Below are 18,339 nucleotides of genomic sequence, written 5' to 3'. Positions count from 1 at the left end.
CTCCTGTTCTTTATTTAAGAAATGTCCTAACAGAATCCTTTCCCCAGCACTCAGAATTCATCAGAGGAAAAGCCCTTCTGCATATAGAGCAGTGTATTATTAGGTTCCCGCACAATCACCCAGCAGGAACTTTGGAGCGTTCATTCTCTATGTCTGATTCCTGCTAACAATTCCATCAAAGAAATGGAGTTATCCATCAGTCAAATTATCATTTGCTCTAATTGTTACTTCCCCCAAACTGTGGCTCTTCTTTATTCCCTTTCCTTTTCTTTTTAAAAAACTATATATCAACAGCACTCGAATGAGCAGGATATCTTCAAGCTCAGAAAAGATCAAAGCACATCAACAAATCACTTGAGTTCTTAAGGATGAACCCTACTGGTCAGCCATAAATGAAGACAAAGATTTAAACAACAAAGAGAATCAAATACTAGAGGATAAGATGTGATCTACATCCATGACCAGAAATAATAAAGGATACAAAAGCATCTCCATAAAGAAAACCAGTTATGAGGCCATGAATAGCTATAATTCATATTTTTAATGTAAAAGTAATGAGTGATACAATTTTAGAGAAAAACTATTCTGGGGCTAGTGACTCCATGCCTTCCTGCTTTATAACAATAGGCATGTCCCTCTGGACTAATGTACAATCTAATTTAAAGGCAATAAATTATACTGTTTAGGTAAACAGCATACTTAATCTTTTTCCTGTGAGTAGTATAAACTAGATATATAAATAAATCAATTAGACAGATTGATACCTACAAATTAAACTAAGCATCTTATTAGTTGCTTAGAGACAGTCAGCTTTCTGTGCAACCCTCCAAAGCAGTTAAATAGATTTTTCACGGCTAATCCATACAGGAAGTATACTACATAAATCTAAACATGTACAGCAGAAAATATTTAACGTATTAGTTGTAATAGAAATATGGCGTTAAGAAGAATCAGAGATTTTTACTTAGGATTACCATGGATGCTATATGTGGTTACAAACTACACATCAGTTTGTGGTTAAGGGTGTTACATATTGTTCAAAGTACAACAGTAAAATGAGAATCTAAAATTAAGGTACCATTCTAATGTCAAGTTTAAAATGTGGTGGCTGTGTGATACTAGGCAGGTTAATACTCTCCCTACTTCCAACCTCTGAACCACAATTTACCACTTTACTGAAGATCACAAAATTCACAACTAATACGTTAAATCCTGGTTAGCTAAAGTAATGTCACCGGATGTGCTAAAATTTAAGTATGTTGTTCCCACCCCCAAATTTAAGTTCTTTTTTTCTGCAAAGGGATAATTTTGTTTTAGTTATTGTGGTATAATAAAGAGTTTATAAGTATAGGAAGATTTTCATCAGTATTATGGCTCCATTTTTAGCACTGTGAAAAAATATGACTATTCTTATTTCAATAAATAGCATATTAACATAGCACTTCTAAACTCCTGTCTTTTGTTTTCTTTATTCAGGATGAAATATTTATTATAATTACCAAGTTGGCTAATGACATGAAATTAAATTTTGCAGGTAACATTCAGTATGCTTGATGCTGAAATTGTTTTAAACAAAACAGTATGACTACTAGTCTGTTTCCAAATTTCAGAAATTGTTTTATACTCCTTTCTCAAAGCCAGGATGTCCTTTTCTTGAGATGAATTTTTTAAATAATTATTTTTTGAAGAAGTTTGAAAGACTTCTGATAAAGGAATGTGGAAAGAATGTACAGAAATGGAAAAATTATTTCCCAGTGTTCTGCAAATCATTTTAATTCTAAAGAAACAAGCAGAAGAAGTAAAAGATATCCTTTTCTCTATCCATTTCAATGTTAAAATGTCAATTCTCCTTTCAAAAGTTACTCTACTTGGTAAATGTTTGATTTTTTTCAGCAGTTAACACTTTACTAAAATAAAATGTGTTGACTAAAACATAAATGAAATGTATATTTGCAAAAAGGGCTGCTTTTAAGTTATGATAAAATTAATACCAATGAACTTTGCATCTGACAGGTGGAAAGTGTTTCAGACTAGGACCTATATATCTTTCACTAATTTTAGCTTCCTATAGGTCAGTAATAATTTTTCAAAATTAAAAGTTTTATATTTGGGCATTGGATACTTAGGGAAATACAGACTGAAACTTAAGAGTTTTTAAGTTCACCCAAGTCTTCTGGTTCCAACAACATGAAGTTCTAAGTAAAGGTGGAAACGCTCTAGGTACAAACATCTAGAATTACTAAATTAACTGGAACAAAGTTTGGGGCTTCCCAGGTGAGGCAATGATAAAGAATCTTCCTGTTACTGCAGGAGACACAAGAGACACAGGTTCTATTCCTAGGTGGGGAAGATTCCCCTGGAGTAGGAAATGGCAACCCACACCAGTATTCTTGCCTGGAAAATTCCATGGACAAAGAAGCCTGGTGGGCTACAGTCAATGGAGTCTCAGAGAGTAGGACACAACTGAGCACACGCACGCGCACACACACACACATACACACACACACATTCAAAGTCAATTTATATACCGGGACCCACAAAATGGAGGACAACGCAGCAGCTGAGCACATTTCGCAAATCTAAACCTAAATCACTAAATCAGCCTGCACTTATGAGAAACCTAACATACAGCGACCATTGTCCTACAACCCAGCTTCAGTCAGTCCACCTTACCCTAGAAAGTATGACCTGCTAGCCTTGTAAGGAAATCCAGATCTCTTAGCCAATCATTTCCTGTTTCTATGCTGCCTCTTACTAATGCTCTAAAAATCTTACAATGCTCAAAATCCAAGAGAAAGGTCCCATAGGTGGTGAGGCATTGTACTCCCACAATTCATGGATTATTTTCTCTTGAATAAAGGATATCAAACTTATTACCAAATTGTCTGTTTCGCCACTTGGCAGGACTCATTTGCTATGCTTTGTTTTAATGCAGGGAAATTTTAAGACAGCAATAAATTTGTAAATCTGGGAATAGAAATCCACAGGCAGCAGAAAAGATAGAGGGAGCTGAAGCATGGAGTGCTGCCTTTAATGCTGATCCTATCCTGCCTCTCTGCAGGCCAGAAGGGCTGAGGATGAGTGTGGGAAACTATAGACTTGTCTTTTAACATTCCAGGGTCCAGGAAGAAAGACCATAACCTTGTGTCAAGTGGGAAGCTCTTCAGAGTCTGAAACCTTGAAGAACTGGCTACACTCTTAAGAAGGCACTGAGGAGGAGGAGGAGAAAGAGAAGAGAATTTGAAAAGTTAGATAGAATAAGACAAAGCATTAATATGCTTATCATTTCTGTGTTGTTTATACAAATTCGATCCTAAAGAAAATCAACCTTGAGTATTCATCAGAAGGACTGATGCAGAAGCTGAAGCTCCAAATACTTTGGCCGCCTGGTGCAAAGAGCCTACTCATTGGAAAAGACCCTGATGCTGGGAAATACTGAGGTCAGGAGAAGAAGGGGGTGACAGAGGATGAGATGGTTGGATGGCATCATCAACACAATGGACATGAGTTTGAGCAAACTCCGGGATATAGGGAAAGATAGGGAAGCCTGGTGCTGCAGTTCCTGGCGTTGCAAAGAGCTGGACATGACTGAACGACAGAACAGCAGTATATTTGGGTATAAATCAGAAGAGTTGGTAAGGTATAACCTATGAGCCAAATCCTTCCTGTCACCTGTTTATGTAAATAATTTTTTATTGGAATACAGAAAAAAAAAAAAAAAAAAGACACTGGGTAAAAGACTGTCTTATATACAAAGAGAGCCCAAGAGGTTTATGAGTGTAGGACCTCTTCTTGAGGTGGGGGGTGCAGAGAAACTGGTCTTTAGGAATCAAAATCTGTGGCCTTCCCTGGATGAGGTTTTAGAGTACAAATTTATACAAAACACTAAAACCACCAAAACTTAATCCAAACTATCATGACACTCCTTAGTCTGGGCCACACTTTACAGTCATCTAAGGAGCTTAAAAAGAATACTGCAGCTCTGACCAGCACCACACAATGGAATAAGAATCTCTTACAGGTTTGCCCAGCAATACTATGGTTTCAAATTATTAAAATTATTGTGTTGCACTGTAAAAGTGTATAGAAGAGAAGAATTAGATAAAAGCTGGTTCCAATAATCTCTTCAGTGGGAGGAAATGTTAAATCATGTGAATAACTTCTACAAGCCAATACAAAAAAAAAGCACTCCAAAAATGTAATTCATAAATTGGAATAAATTGGACATAAGTGCCATTTTGTGCCCTTTTCTCTAGTTAGCTGTGGTTTTGATTTTTCCCCTAATTTACCAACATTTTTTCCTGACGATAAATAGCAGTAGAAAGCATTGATATTTAATATGGCATTCCAAAGTCAAGAAGTAATTATCAGAAAGAAAAAAGGAAACAATTTCATTAGGTCTAAAACTGTCAAAAGTTATATAATTACAATCTATATCAAAAGGTTATCTCTGCAGGTCCCTTTTGTACTATTTAACATTACACCTAGGAGGAAAGTTGGACTCAATCTGACTTTGTATTTGGCCGCAGTCACATAACTACCAAATGGAAGCGTGAGATTTGAACTGAGAGCTGTTATCACCTTCAAGCCCAAAGCCCTCTATTTAGTGCAAGCAAAAATCTCCTGATTATTTCAGATCAATTTTGAGGTTTTAAGTCTACTTAATGATTTTATGCCAGTGTTGGCTACTTTGTTTCTTATCATTTGCATTCATTTCTTTTTTAATTTCTTGTTCTTAAGAATCTAAGAACACTGAAATATTTGTTAAATCATGCTCTGTGAGTTTTCAACATTAAATTTTCCTGTACACACAAATTTTCCCATGACAGCTATACTCATTCACGTTATCAAACTTTGTGAAAATCCTTCTGCTGCTATCTGGATAATAAAAAAAAGCAAACAATAAAACAGAAGGACTATCTTTTGGTTTCCCGGCACATTATTTAAATTATATATTTAAATCAGTCCTGAATATAACAATTCATATATTACAATATATAAAGCCTTTATCATTAAACATTTTTTCTGAGAATTATCTTTCCATATTAATTTGTCTGTGTTTCTGTATTAATTCTACACATTTCTATATTAATTTATTATAACAAAAGCAGTCTATTCAATGAACATCATTTAAACAAATACTTTCTATCAAGAGATTTTTTGTATGAACCAGTTGAACATAAATATAATAATTTTCCATCCAACAGGTCATAATGGAGCTCTTGATCAATAATACTAAAATTCCTTTGCACAGTAACAATATGGAATGTGCTATCATCATAAGACTTTCTAGAGACTGACTCAAAATAAAATGTACAAAGTAGTTATTACTATTACTGCAAATCTGAGGCATAGAATCTATTTTTTTATATTTATTCTAAATATGGGATAGGAAAGGGAGACTCAAGACTTTGCCTAGTATACTCTTTGTACGAGTGAGAAAGTAAGAATGCAAAATCAATGTCAAAAGTTTGTCTAGGAGGGATTATGGAGTGTTTGCGGCATCTATGTCCTTTCCTTCATTGCCAAATCTCTATTTTTGTTTAACTATGTACACATAGTTGAAGATTCACAAGTTACCAACAACTGCTGAACCAATGAAACATTAAGTTCTTAAAAAATAAAAGGTGTTATTCTTTCATTTGGTATAATAATTTGCAAGTTGCCATTCACCAGTATTACTCAGAAATAAACTGAGATGTTTCTGAGTTGTTTCATATTTGATATGCATCTATTTGACCCTAGGTATTACCAGGAATTCTCTGTCCTTAAGTTAAGTATAATATGTATATGAATATCCTCTTTTAGCAGGTAATTTCAGGGAGTAGAATCCCTTTTATGCTCAGATTTTAATATGCAAATACAATTTAATATAACTTTAGAAAGAAAAGAGGTATATCCAAAATTAATATAATATGATTGATCTCTGCATTGAAAGATTTCTTCTGCTTGTTAAGCTGTACCCTGTCCTCCTCATACAGCTTTTTTTCCACATCGACATTAAACATCACCCTTTCAGAGAAACATTTTCTTACCACCTTTCTAAACTTACACACTCACCCTGCCAGTAACAACTCTCATAAGTTGTGACTGTAGGTGTGAGTCCATATGTATGTTTGTAAGCTATCTGTCTGCATTTGTAGGATACAGGAACTGTATACATAGACTACAGTGCCTAGTACAATAACTTAAAGAATGAGTGATAATATCAAACGGGAGAGCAAATCTTTCATAAAGGAGGTTCCAATATATTTACACAGTTTTGACCACCTACTAAATTAAAATGTAGGATCATCCTTTGATAAATGATACTATTTAAGGATATACTCTCTAGTTTGAACAAACTAGAGAATTTTTCTTAGTCGAAGCTACCATGTATTTTCCAATAGACAGACACATATTCCTGTAAACAATTTTACTTTTAATGAGAGAGCTAAGACATAGCTATTGTTTATTGAATAAGCACTGTTTTCTACGCACTATTCTAAATAATTTTCATACAATGTCTCATAGGATTGCTATGAGGTAGCTATTAACAGAGATGAGGAAAACAAGGAATAAAGAGATCTGATAACTTGGGACATTGGTTATATAACTGATAAATGGAAGCAGCAAGATTTGAATCCAGGTATTCTGGTCCAGAATCTGCATGCTTAAGAAACTAGAGTATGTTGCCTCTCACCAGCAGCATATTTTGAGATATTCCATGTCTCTATATTCAAGTCAAATTAGGCAAGTTTCAAAATGTACACCCATTTTAAGAAATGTACACTTCTTTCATTCTTTAGAAAATTGTCCACTTTGGCTTAGGTAACCAGTCTATAAATATATTTAGTTTCAGCAGCACATCTGTTAACATAGGCAGAGGGAATATATTTCACTTAGTGGTTCTCAACTAAGAGAGATTTTGCCCCCAGGGAAGATTTGGCAATACATGGAGGCATTTTTGGCTATTAAAAATCAGGAACGGAGTACCCTACCGAATCTAGTGACTGAGAGGCCAAAGTGAAAGTTGCTCAGTCGTGTCTAACTCTTTGCGACCCCATGGACTATACAGTCCATGGAATTCTCCAGGCCAGATTACTGGGGTGGGTAGCTGTTCCCTTCTCCAGGGACTCTTCCCAACCCAAGGATCAAACCCAGGACTCCCGCACTGCAGGAGAATTCTTTACCATTTGAACCACCAGGGAAGCCAGGATGCTGGTAAATGTCCTACGGTAAACAGGAACCCCCCAAAACAACTAGTTTCTGGCCCCAAATACCAACAGTACTAGTGTTTTGAAACCTTGATTCGAGGCGGGGGAAGCACACTAACATTTTAATATTAAACATAATATTAACATAAAAAGCCATAACATTTTAATAAAATTAATCCAAAATTATTCAAGTGAGGAGATAAAAAGAAAACCTATTTTTCTCATGTGCAATACCTGCAAATAGATGAAATGACTTAATCACTTAATTGTCTTAGTGGTGGTTCACAGCAATAGGACACACACACACACACACACATATATATGGACTCACACACCATTGACACCAATCACTCTGTGATTTCAAAATCACAGCCTTTTGTTAAAATTTTTAAATCAAAATTAGTTTCCTTCTGTTGCATAAAAGAGCATACCAAAAAGGACCAAAGTTCAACCCCTTTGATGCTTTTTGGTAACATGCCTAATTAAAAATAACTAGGCTCTCCAAAGCATAATTACACGAACACCTAATACTCTAAATTTCCAGCCAATTTTGCTTCACACATAAATATGCACCAGAAGTCTGCATGATCGACATGCTACTCCCTGCCGTATCTTTACTGTTTCTGAATCAAGGCTCCTTCTTAGCTCAGTATTTTCACTACATTTCCTTGCTGCGCAATCATCTCCCAGTTGGACAATTAATAAGTGCTTTTTCTCCAAAGCCCTTGGCATGTAACCCCCCTTACCCTGTATTTGAGCATGCACTATATACCTTCTTCACTCACTGGTTTTGGCAGTGACCCACAATCTAAATCTCTTTCCTCCATTTGATATAAGTGAAACTATAATTATCTAGAGGTAATTTCAAATTACTACTTCATTCCACTAGCAACTGATGAAGATTAGTGGTCTTGCCTTGCATCTGAGTAAGTCAGCAACATAATCACAAGAGAACTCAGCAGGCAACATTTGATTCATGTGAACTCAATTACTTCTGTCAAACATATTCACTTCAATAAAAAGCAGAAACTTCCAAAATGGGTTTTTGCTAACAGTTTTGTACTCAAAAAAATTTCACATGACTCTTAAGGGAAAAATGGCATGAATTTTCTCAGAAATAATAATAAATATTAAGTATGAAAACATGCTTGTAAAATGGATTTAATATATTATTAGTACCTGAAAATAAAGAATATCTCAAACAAATAAATTTGAATACTTAAGGCAGTTTATTATAGAAAATTTAGGCATATACGTAAGTCTTCAAAAAATAAATGCACTCTGTATTTTAAGTTGATAACAGAAACCAGCATATTCGGTTACTTTGTTAAAATCAGATAATTATGGAAAAGGTAGTTAAATTCTTATAAAGGAAGTTAAATAAGGAGACATGGAGATGATAGATCATGATCTGCTATTGATTAACGGACAGGGACTCCTGAATCACTTCTTGGTTGTCTTCTGGGTTGAAGCCATATGTTAATGAGCTGCCTAGCATTTGCTTCTTGAAGATTTAGTTGCTAAGAGACTGTGAGTCAGGCCTATCATGCCCTCCTTGTGAATCAGCTCACATGAAAATGATCTGACAGCAACTACCTGGTCACCTCCTAGGAAATCTTAATATATGATAATCATTACAATAGGTTTACTCAACTTTAGCTTCTTATATTTATAGCCTTAATTATATCACAACATATTTTGATTATCGAAGAAACCAAGTAATTAAATGTAAGTATGTAATAAAGCTATATTTATAAATAAACACATTTTAGCATGTGATGCTTCGAGGTCTACAAAAATCACTAAGATAACCTCTATAACAGTTAATATATCATATGCCAATCATATATCATTTAGTATTTGAAACTTTGAAAATTTGGCCTGAGAATCTTAGGACTAAGTAAAGATTAATTTAAAAGACATTTGTCAATTTTGTGACCAATGATGTTTCCTACAGGTAAGTACAAAGGTAAACAAAATTACTTATTTAAAATTAATAATTTTAACATAGTATTTATAAAATAGATAACTAACTTTTGAACTGTGGTGTTGGAGAAGACTCTTGAGAGTCCCTTGGGCTGCAAGGAGATCCAACCAGTCCATCCTAAAGGAAATCAGTCCTGAATATTCATTGGAAGAACTGATGCTGAAGTTGAAACTCCAATACTTTGGTCACCTGATGGGAAGAGCTTACTCACTGGAAAAGACCTTGATGCTGGGAAAGATTGAAGGCAGGAGGAGAAGGGGACAATACAGGATGAGATGGTTGGATGGCATCACCGACTCCATGGACGAGTCTTGAGTAGGCCCCAGGGGCTGGTGATGGACAAGTCTGGCATGCTGCAATTCCTGGGATCATAAAGAGTCAGACGTGACTGAGCAACTGTACTGAACTGAACCAAGAGAGCTAATAGGAGCAAAGCCACGCAGGATCTTAGGCTATTTTATAAACTTTATTTGAAGGAGACAATTATGCATATATATATATATATGTATATATATATACATACATATATAGTTGAGTATAGTTGATTTGCAATGTTGAGTTAGTTCCAGGTGTACAACAAAGTGAATTAGTTATTGCATATATATATGTGTCTGCACTTTTTTAGATTCTTTTCCTATACAGGCCATTACAGAGTAGTGAGTAGAGTTCTTGTGCTATACAGTAGATCCTTATTTCCTTATTAGTTATCCATTTTAAATACAGTAGTGTGTTTATGTCAAATCCAATCTCCCAGTTCATCCTTTAAAAAAAAGGAAACTACTGAAGTACTTTAAGTGTCTTGGGAGTAGGAAGGGACTGGGAGGATAGGTTTGTGCAACTACCAGATTTGTATTTTTGTACAGGTGACACACTCACATGGCTCAAAACCCAAAACTATATAAAAAGCTATTCATTATTTAAAAATAAAGTTTCCAACAAGATATGCTAATAGATTGGAGGAAAAAGGAAACAGAAAAGTGGATGATTTTATGAGAGCTGTGTGGGAAATTTATAAATACTTTGTGAGGTATTGAAACTGAGAAGTGAGCAGGAAGGATACGTCAAGAACAATTCTTAGATTTCCGACCTACCAAGGATATTTCCAAAACAGCAAGATCCCCACTTAGAGGTTTGTGGATAGCACATTAAAACTGAGAAAGAGTTATAGTGGAATTATATATGACACACACACACTCATACATTTACATTTGCGCATACATATTTTGAATAGGTTTAAATACATATATTTATTTATATGGGACCATCTGCGATGCCCTAATTTTCCAAGACAAACCTTCAACATTTGTTTATTCACTCAGTAAATTATTTACAGAATAAATGCTTGAAATTCCTCATAGAATGGCCACATATCACTGGTACACGGGAAAACACCAAGAGGCACTATTCACACAGACTGTGTTGTGCAGAACATCTTCTGGGGCAGGGACTGGGAGGGGCTGTGTAGTCTACTGCCTTCATGACCCCACTGCCCTCGCTCCTCCTACCAGAGGAGGGTAATAAGCACATTAAGACAGAATCCAGTTGAGTGAAGTTTCTACCAAGCGGCCTCTCCTTTTTCTCTTGGGCCTCTACTCCTCTACACTCACTACTAAGAGTGTGAGAGAAGAAAGACGCAGCGGATTCATGCACTAAACGCATCCTGTCAGAATACTACTTCCCCCAGGTATTTTCATGATAAGCACCTGCAGAATATTTTAACCCCAGCAACAATAAAAAATTATCCTCTGAATGCAAAGGCCCTTTATACCCTGTACCAATCTGGATGAAGACAAAGATCATTGTGTTCTGAACTAAAGTTACCACATATCATTCATGAAAATGATATGAATAGATAATCAAATAGAGCATGCTGCCTTTTAATACTGGTAAACAAATTCTTAGAAATAATAAGATTTTGTAAGCATTTTAGGGAAAACAATGCAATGTAGTAAATGGATTATGTTTAACTCCCACTGCTGATTCTATAGTTACATATATCTTCACCCATGCCAAGAAGATTGCTCAAAAAGAGAAGTTAAGGTAATGCTAGTTAAAACTTTCCTTTAAATTCAACCCTAAATAAAATCTGACTCATTTCTTTGACAAATTTAAAGGCATATCTGAAAAATAATTTTGATTTAATAAAACTTTATATACAAAGGAATATCGAGTTGCAGATTACATGGAGAAATAATCATGCACTTAATTGTAGATGATAATACAAACATAAGCTGATGCAAATATGGTGCAATGCATTTCTAGAGATAAATAAGCAAAGTCAGTATGGTTTACAGATTAGTGTTGTTTCCCTGGCTCTACAGTCAATCTAGAGTCAAGCCTGAAGAAACGTGAGCAAGGCTGAGCCACATTACATACTGAATTTAGAAAATAAATTGCACCTGAAGCTACCAATGGGCATAGGGGACTTCTCAGTATTTGGTTTTCTCTTCAGTTAAGACACACTAACTCTCATTATCTATTTGGTATGTGCATGTCATGGTGAAAACAAGTTTGGGTTCATAAGGATTATTTTTTTTTCCCTCTAATGAAAATGTGTTTTCTTCCTCATAAGCTGTTCCTCACTTTGACATAAAGTACTATCCTGTTTCATGAAGCCACTGAGAAAGATCCAAGTTTTAAAGGGCAAGTCACCACACTGTGGACAAAATCAGAGTATTTTCAAATGAAAAAGAACCATGCATGATCAAGTTTCAATTTAAAAGAAAAATTAAAACAGAAAAAAAAAAAAATCCAAGTGCAAACTGCTTTGAAATGATCTTTCTGTATTGGTTCTATCTCCAGTTACTTTCTGGGGCACTACTTAGTATGCATTTAAAGTTAACCTGTAAATTCTTAAAAGCAAGTATGTAATAGCTATTATATGCAAACAACACAGTAAACTAAGTCCTGTCACTTTCCACATATGTCCAGTGAAATTCATATGGCAGAACTTATACCTAAAGAATTTTTAAAAGGCAGTTAAAAGCATGCCAAAAGTCTCATCGAAGTTTACATTTGAATTTCACATAACAAGAGTATTATTTTTCTCTTCAGAGAGACAGAGTCATGACAGAGTAGCAGATAAACAAAGACATAATCCCAGTGAGTTGCTCAAAAATAAAATTCCTGAAAGCAAAATGAATATGAAATACTACACTGCAAGTAAGACACTCTCTGAGTACTAATTATGTATATCCAGTAGAATATAACTTCAAATCTTTCATCATTGCCACAAGTTTTAAAATTCTGAGAGGAGAGAAATCAAACTTGAAGAGAAATAATCTCCATAAATTAACAAAGTAAAAGGTCATTTGCTCATAATCACTGGAAGATATACATATACATGATCCAAGGGAAGCAGACAGCCCCTGCAGATCCGCAGGCAAACTCTTACCTTGACAGGTGCCGTTTTTCTCTTCGTATCCGGCCTTGCACATGCATTTCCCAATGGGGACCAGCCACTCCCCTTCAGCGCTGCAGTGCATTTTGGGTGGTTCATCTGTCACCGAATGGTTGACACAGGAGCCTGCCACTTCAAGTAACTGTGAAGAATCAGCTCCAGTAATTGTGTCAGGGAAGACAGCTAAATGTCGTACCACAGAAGGGCATTTTTTATAATACACTCGCACTGAAACAAGAGCAATGCAAGCACCCACATCTTGAAAAGCGAGATAAAATCCCTTTTTGCTTAGAGGTCCTACATCCCTGACCTCTGTATTCAGTTTCATGACACGGTCACCAAGATCAAGTTCTGTAAAGCTTTCATCGGCAGCAATGGTATCAATTTTGATGTACTGGTTTTCCTTGATGTTTCTCCCATTCTCGTTATCTGACTCAAAGTAATACATGTTGAAAGTCTCCTTACAGGTCCCCAGCCCTCCAGGAAGACTGTTGCAGTCCCGCAGAGTAAACTTGAGTTCTATGAAGATTCTCGAAGCACCTTCGTTGGAGATCCAACTGGTCAAAAGCCAGTTATTCTGGTTCTGTTCCATAACTTTGCATACTTGGTATGTGTGGATAGGGGCATAATTTTCATCAACTTCACCAATCTCTTCCCACTGTAGAATATAAAATAGAAAAAATAGTAAAAAGATGATTAGAAAATAACCAGCAAAATAAAAGAATATTAATTCAGATGTAAAATTTCTGCAGCCTCAATATACAATATTGAGAGAAGGAGATATACAATGAAAATTTTAAAAAATAACTTCTTTTCAAATTAAATAAATCAGCAATAATTAAATAAATCAGTCATTGTCTCAAATGTAACTCAGATGTGAACACATGTGAATGATATTCTCCAGAAAAATCCATGTATTTCAGAGTAAAAATAAAATTCAATATGGGATATGATTAACAAAAAGTGAAAGGGAAGTATGCATATTTGGAAGAAAGTTTGTAGAAAAGGAAGTGCAATTTTTTTAAAACCATAACAATGAGTAAAAAGCAGCAAATGAAGAAAAGAAGGGAGAAAAACATAATGACTGAGTCCACATTCAACTCTCAAACAACACAACAATGTAATAAAACTTGAAAGAAAATTCATTAGCTTAAAATTAATAGTTTATTTCATTGAACCAATCTGGTAGGACTCTTTTAAAAACTGTGTTGAAAGTCGTTCAGCGATGTCCGATTCTTTGAGACCCCATGTGGAATTCTCCAGGCCAGAATATTGGAATGGGTAGCCATTTCCGTCTCCAGGGGATCTTCCCAACCCAGGGGTCGAACCCAAGTCTCCCGCACTGCAGGTGGATTCTTTATCAGCTGAGCCAAGGAAGCCCAAGAATACTGAAGAGGGTAGACTATCCCTTCTCCAGCAGATATTTCCGACCCAGGAATGGCACCCGGGTCTCCTGCATTGCAGGCAGATTCTTTAACAACTGACGTACCAGGAAAATCCCCCAAATTGTGTTATGAAGGGTTTATTCATACATGTTCCCACAAATATAAACCTAAAGACAGAAAGAAAATAGAGATATGCAAATTATAGACTAGTAATATGATGGAGAAGGAAATGGCAACCCATTCCAGTATTTTTGCCTGGAGAATCCCAGGGACGGAGGATCCTGGTGGGCTGACATCTATGGGGTCACATGCATGCATTGCAGAAGGAAATGGCACTCCAGTATTCTTGTCTGGAGAATCCCAGGGACGGAGGAGCCTGGTGGGCTGCTATCTATGGGGTCGCACAGAGTCGGACACGACTGAAGTGACTTAGCAGCAGCAGCAATATGGAGAACCTTGTCATTTCAAATACTAAGTGATTTTTTGTTATACATAACTTGAGAATGCATTAATTCTTTCTTACTAAAGCTTATTTTATGCACAATGACCTTAAAAGTTATGATTATATATACAGGATGTAGAAAAATTAAGTACGATTTATATAGCTTTCAAAATACTATTCAGTCAAGTAAGAGATCTAAACCTCTCTCTCCTAGCAAACTATCAATACTACAGTTTTGAGAATGTCAGTGTACCATACCACATTTTACACAGTGTAAATCAGATTTTTACTCTTCATAAAGATGTTATTATAACAAAATATTTTAAACCTGTCTAGAATCTGTGGGAATAAAAGTACATGCAATTTTGTTTTAAATCTTTAAAAATTATCCTGAAACACAGAGAGCAATGAAACCGTACATACTGACTTTCAATAAATCCAAAATGTGATTTCAGACATTAAGTATTATAGATAATAAACTTCATAGAACTTCATTTCTTTAGACATGAAATTAAATGGAGCGTTACTGCTTGATTCTGTTCAACTGACACCGATGTGAAAAATGGCATCACAAGGGATGCACATAAATCGTATACCTTCGATGGCCCCTCTCAGAATTCTAGCTGTCATCAGAAAGGCAAGTAAAAGGTGTTGATGAGGGAAAACTGATGAGCTCATTCAAATCACAAGATAGACATCAAGACTAACAACATTTACATTAGAGTGTTACATGAAACCTTCGTTCACTCATTTAATCTCACTTTTGCCCCCTCTCACAATGTATATAAATCGTACTTTGCCTCTGATTTTCTTAATCAGCTTTGTCTCTCATTAAACTATTTACAGTTTCTTTATGAAGCCATCCAGGTATCCATGTTATTTATTATAAATGGTTACTAAATGCCATGCTTAATATTTCATGGAAAAAAGCATCTCAACTAACCAAATGAAAATAACAAAAATGATTAATTTATTGTAAGAAGATTAAATGTATTTCCTTTGAATTAATAAATCAGAAAAGAGCATCAAAAAAGCTCTTCCCTGAAAATGGAAAACCAAAATGCCACATTATCTCTGTTTTAGATTCTCTTATTTTTTAAGAGTTCTCCAATGCAAATCACAAACATATTTCTAATCCCTGGCCTTGAATCATTTATAAAAGACCTATTTCTGCATCATATAGTCCAACAGGTCCCTGCTAGCAAGTCAAAAGAACTGGACAAGTAAAAGGAATAGTAGCATTTTGCAAGATAATAAGGCAAGAAATTAACAGTCTTTGTCTGTACAAAGAGCAAGGTACCACAAATATTATTAAAAATGCAAGCCAAGCAGCACTTGACAAGACAGCTTAATAGGTACTGCTTTGGGTGATAATTTCTAAGTATGTGCTTAAGTATGTTACTCCTCTGAATATTCTCAATTAATAAGAGAAAAACTGTAATTTTCTTTGATGTTAGAATATATCACAGTGGGATTTTATTTATTTTTCTTTTCAAGTGTTCAAAATATAAATGAAGGCTCACATTTTCTATTTCTAATGAATGAATAGGAATAATTTAATTTAAATAATTATGGCCATAAGCCATTCAGAGACTCAAAAAGGTAATATAGATGCATTTCCAATAAATAGCTGCTCCTATTTAGACAAATACACTAAGAAACAAAGATATTTCCTTTATTTTAGATGGGCTAGCTGAAATAAAACGCTGAATTCTTCGAAGCTGTCTTCCCTTTTAATACAAAGAAGACATCTTGCTATCCTCAGCTAATATCTTATTTACAAAGAAGAAACAAGTGGATGAAGAGAAAGTAACACTCTCCAAGAACTTAAGATGACAACAGGTATATTCCTAGACACTTTTGCAAATGTCATGTCAACGAATTACCATAATTTAAAGAAGAGCATAGACAGAAAATGCAATATTTTCAGTGTAATTTTGTCGGAATTCCTATGCTTCCATAGTATAATAAAAGTATTTGCTGATTACTCTAAGTGAGGTGCCTGGGCGGTTTGGACACGTGGTCATTGCACATAATTTAGTGGGTTTAGTTCTATTCTTGTCCTGCTACTCCTCAAACCCCACCCTCTAAGCCTAGACTTTTCTCTGTGTTTGTTTTCTCCTCATTCCTATTCCTTTGACTTAATATTAAAGAACTGATAACACACCCAGCTTGAGCTGGCTTAATTTCTCTCTCAAACTCTTGGGCTTGCTTCTTTCCGCATTGGCCACTGAAAACAAATCAGTTTCATTCTAATCCCATGTTTGGCCAGGCATCAAAAGTCAGCCACATTCATCAGAGAAGTGGAAAAGAAAAAGGACTGGTTTTCATATCCATATGTGTATCATGGAGTTACCAACTTTTCCTACACAAGCTATTAAGAGCTGTTTTCTCCCTGCCTGCTTCTCATAGGCCTATTTGATTTCTTCCCCCAAGCTCATACTGTCGCTTATATTCTTAGCATTTATTTCATTTCCAAGCCCCTTGCCTGTACAACACCTTGTGTGCATTCACAGTTTAAAATACTGAATCAGGACACTTGGCCTAGACTAAAATCTCCCCTTACATTATGTCCCCAAATACACATGAAGAATCAGCAAGTGAACGGAGTCATTTTGACCTTTCAGGTTATGGGGACGCCTGGTATTTAGTTCTGTTTTCATTATTGTGTGTTTATATGTTTTACATAGAGATTAATTTACTGAGGCTAAAGTACAGTGATCAGAAGCACTGTAGCAGAGGCCTGTATATACACATTTAACTGATCTTGTATAAAGGAAAGATTATCAGCCTGAAGTCCTAGAATTAGTCCCAGCTTTTTCAGTATCTAGATGCATAAACCAAGAATTAACCACTGGCATACTGGTTACATAATCTAGAATGAGAACTGAAACTCTCTATCCCAGTCATCTAATATCCAGTATAAAACATCATAAGTGGCCTTAAAAGATCTACTTCCATTGTTTACTTTAGAAATGAGAAAAATCAAAGACCAGATTTTCTCAAGCTCACAAAATACCACCCTGAGCACCTCCTTTGTCCATCCCGTCTCTGCCTCTGCCTTCATATTGGCATGTCTGTCCATGAAGTCTGGATTTGTGTGTGGGATTCCTTGATTCACTACACTAATTTTATTCCACTCTGTTGAAACTAAATTCACATTTTCTTTCAGACATGATTTAACCATAACTAATTCTTCTTCTTCCTTTCTCCCTTCTATCTTTCCTTTCTTTCTCTCTCTTTCTCTCTATATTAATACTCTGAAACAGATATGAAGGTAAAGACACAATTCTCTTTTTCTCTACTATATCTCAGAATCTGATACCATAAGACACAGGGTGGGAAACTCAGTAAATATTTTATAATGAATGAATTAATATCAAACATATATATATTCCTCCTAAGTTCAGAGATATGTTAATATGAAATTTGAAATAATTCAAACATGGTAAATAAATGATTATATGATTTGTTCTTTTTTTAACTTTGAACAAAAATAAATTTTGTTCTCTGTAAATTGTCTGAACTTTATAAATTCAAATAAAGGAATGTTTATAAGCTCATATTTTTGAAAATTAGTCTTCAGTGAAAACTTCTAGGAACTTAAGACACTATTTTTATTCTAATCATACAACTACTTTCAGTTTAGTCTTGCATATTAACCTGTAGAACGAGCTTTCTTTAGCATTATATTTTCCCAGTTATAACTTAAGAGCTTAGTATAGATTAATTAGATACTTTTAGCATAAAATGTTTTTTAACACATTCAGTTTTCATTTTTCACTCACTAGCCTTTTTCATCATTCTATACAGATTAAAAGCCTAGGACGTAGCATATCAGTTACTGGCACTGTACCTTCTTTCCTTTTTGGTCAAACAATATTAGGACCATCTTAATCATTTTATTTAGCAGAGCAATGTTAAAACAT

At 35.1% G+C, this 18,339-nt stretch overlaps 1 protein-coding gene across 4 annotated transcripts in view; it reads right to left on the bottom strand.

The window, feature by feature from the left end:
- Positions 1-18,339, bottom strand: part of EPHA5 (EPH receptor A5) — a 367,821-nt gene that overhangs the window by 275,111 nt on the left and 74,371 nt on the right. For all 4 annotated transcript variants that reach the window (XM_061145871.1, XM_061145872.1, XM_061145873.1 and 1 more), the window contains exon 3: positions 12,578-13,241. In XM_061145871.1, the coding sequence (XP_061001854.1) occupies positions 12,578-13,241 (664 nt within the window). The remainder of the gene's footprint in view (positions 1-12,577; positions 13,242-18,339) is intronic.

This window comes from Dama dama, chromosome 6 (genome assembly GCF_033118175.1).
Source record: "Dama dama isolate Ldn47 chromosome 6, ASM3311817v1, whole genome shotgun sequence".
In the NCBI taxonomy this organism is placed as follows: Eukaryota; Metazoa; Chordata; class Mammalia; order Artiodactyla; family Cervidae; genus Dama; species Dama dama.
Note: the sequence above shows the minus strand (reverse complement) of the source record. Positions and strands in the feature narration are given on the sequence as shown.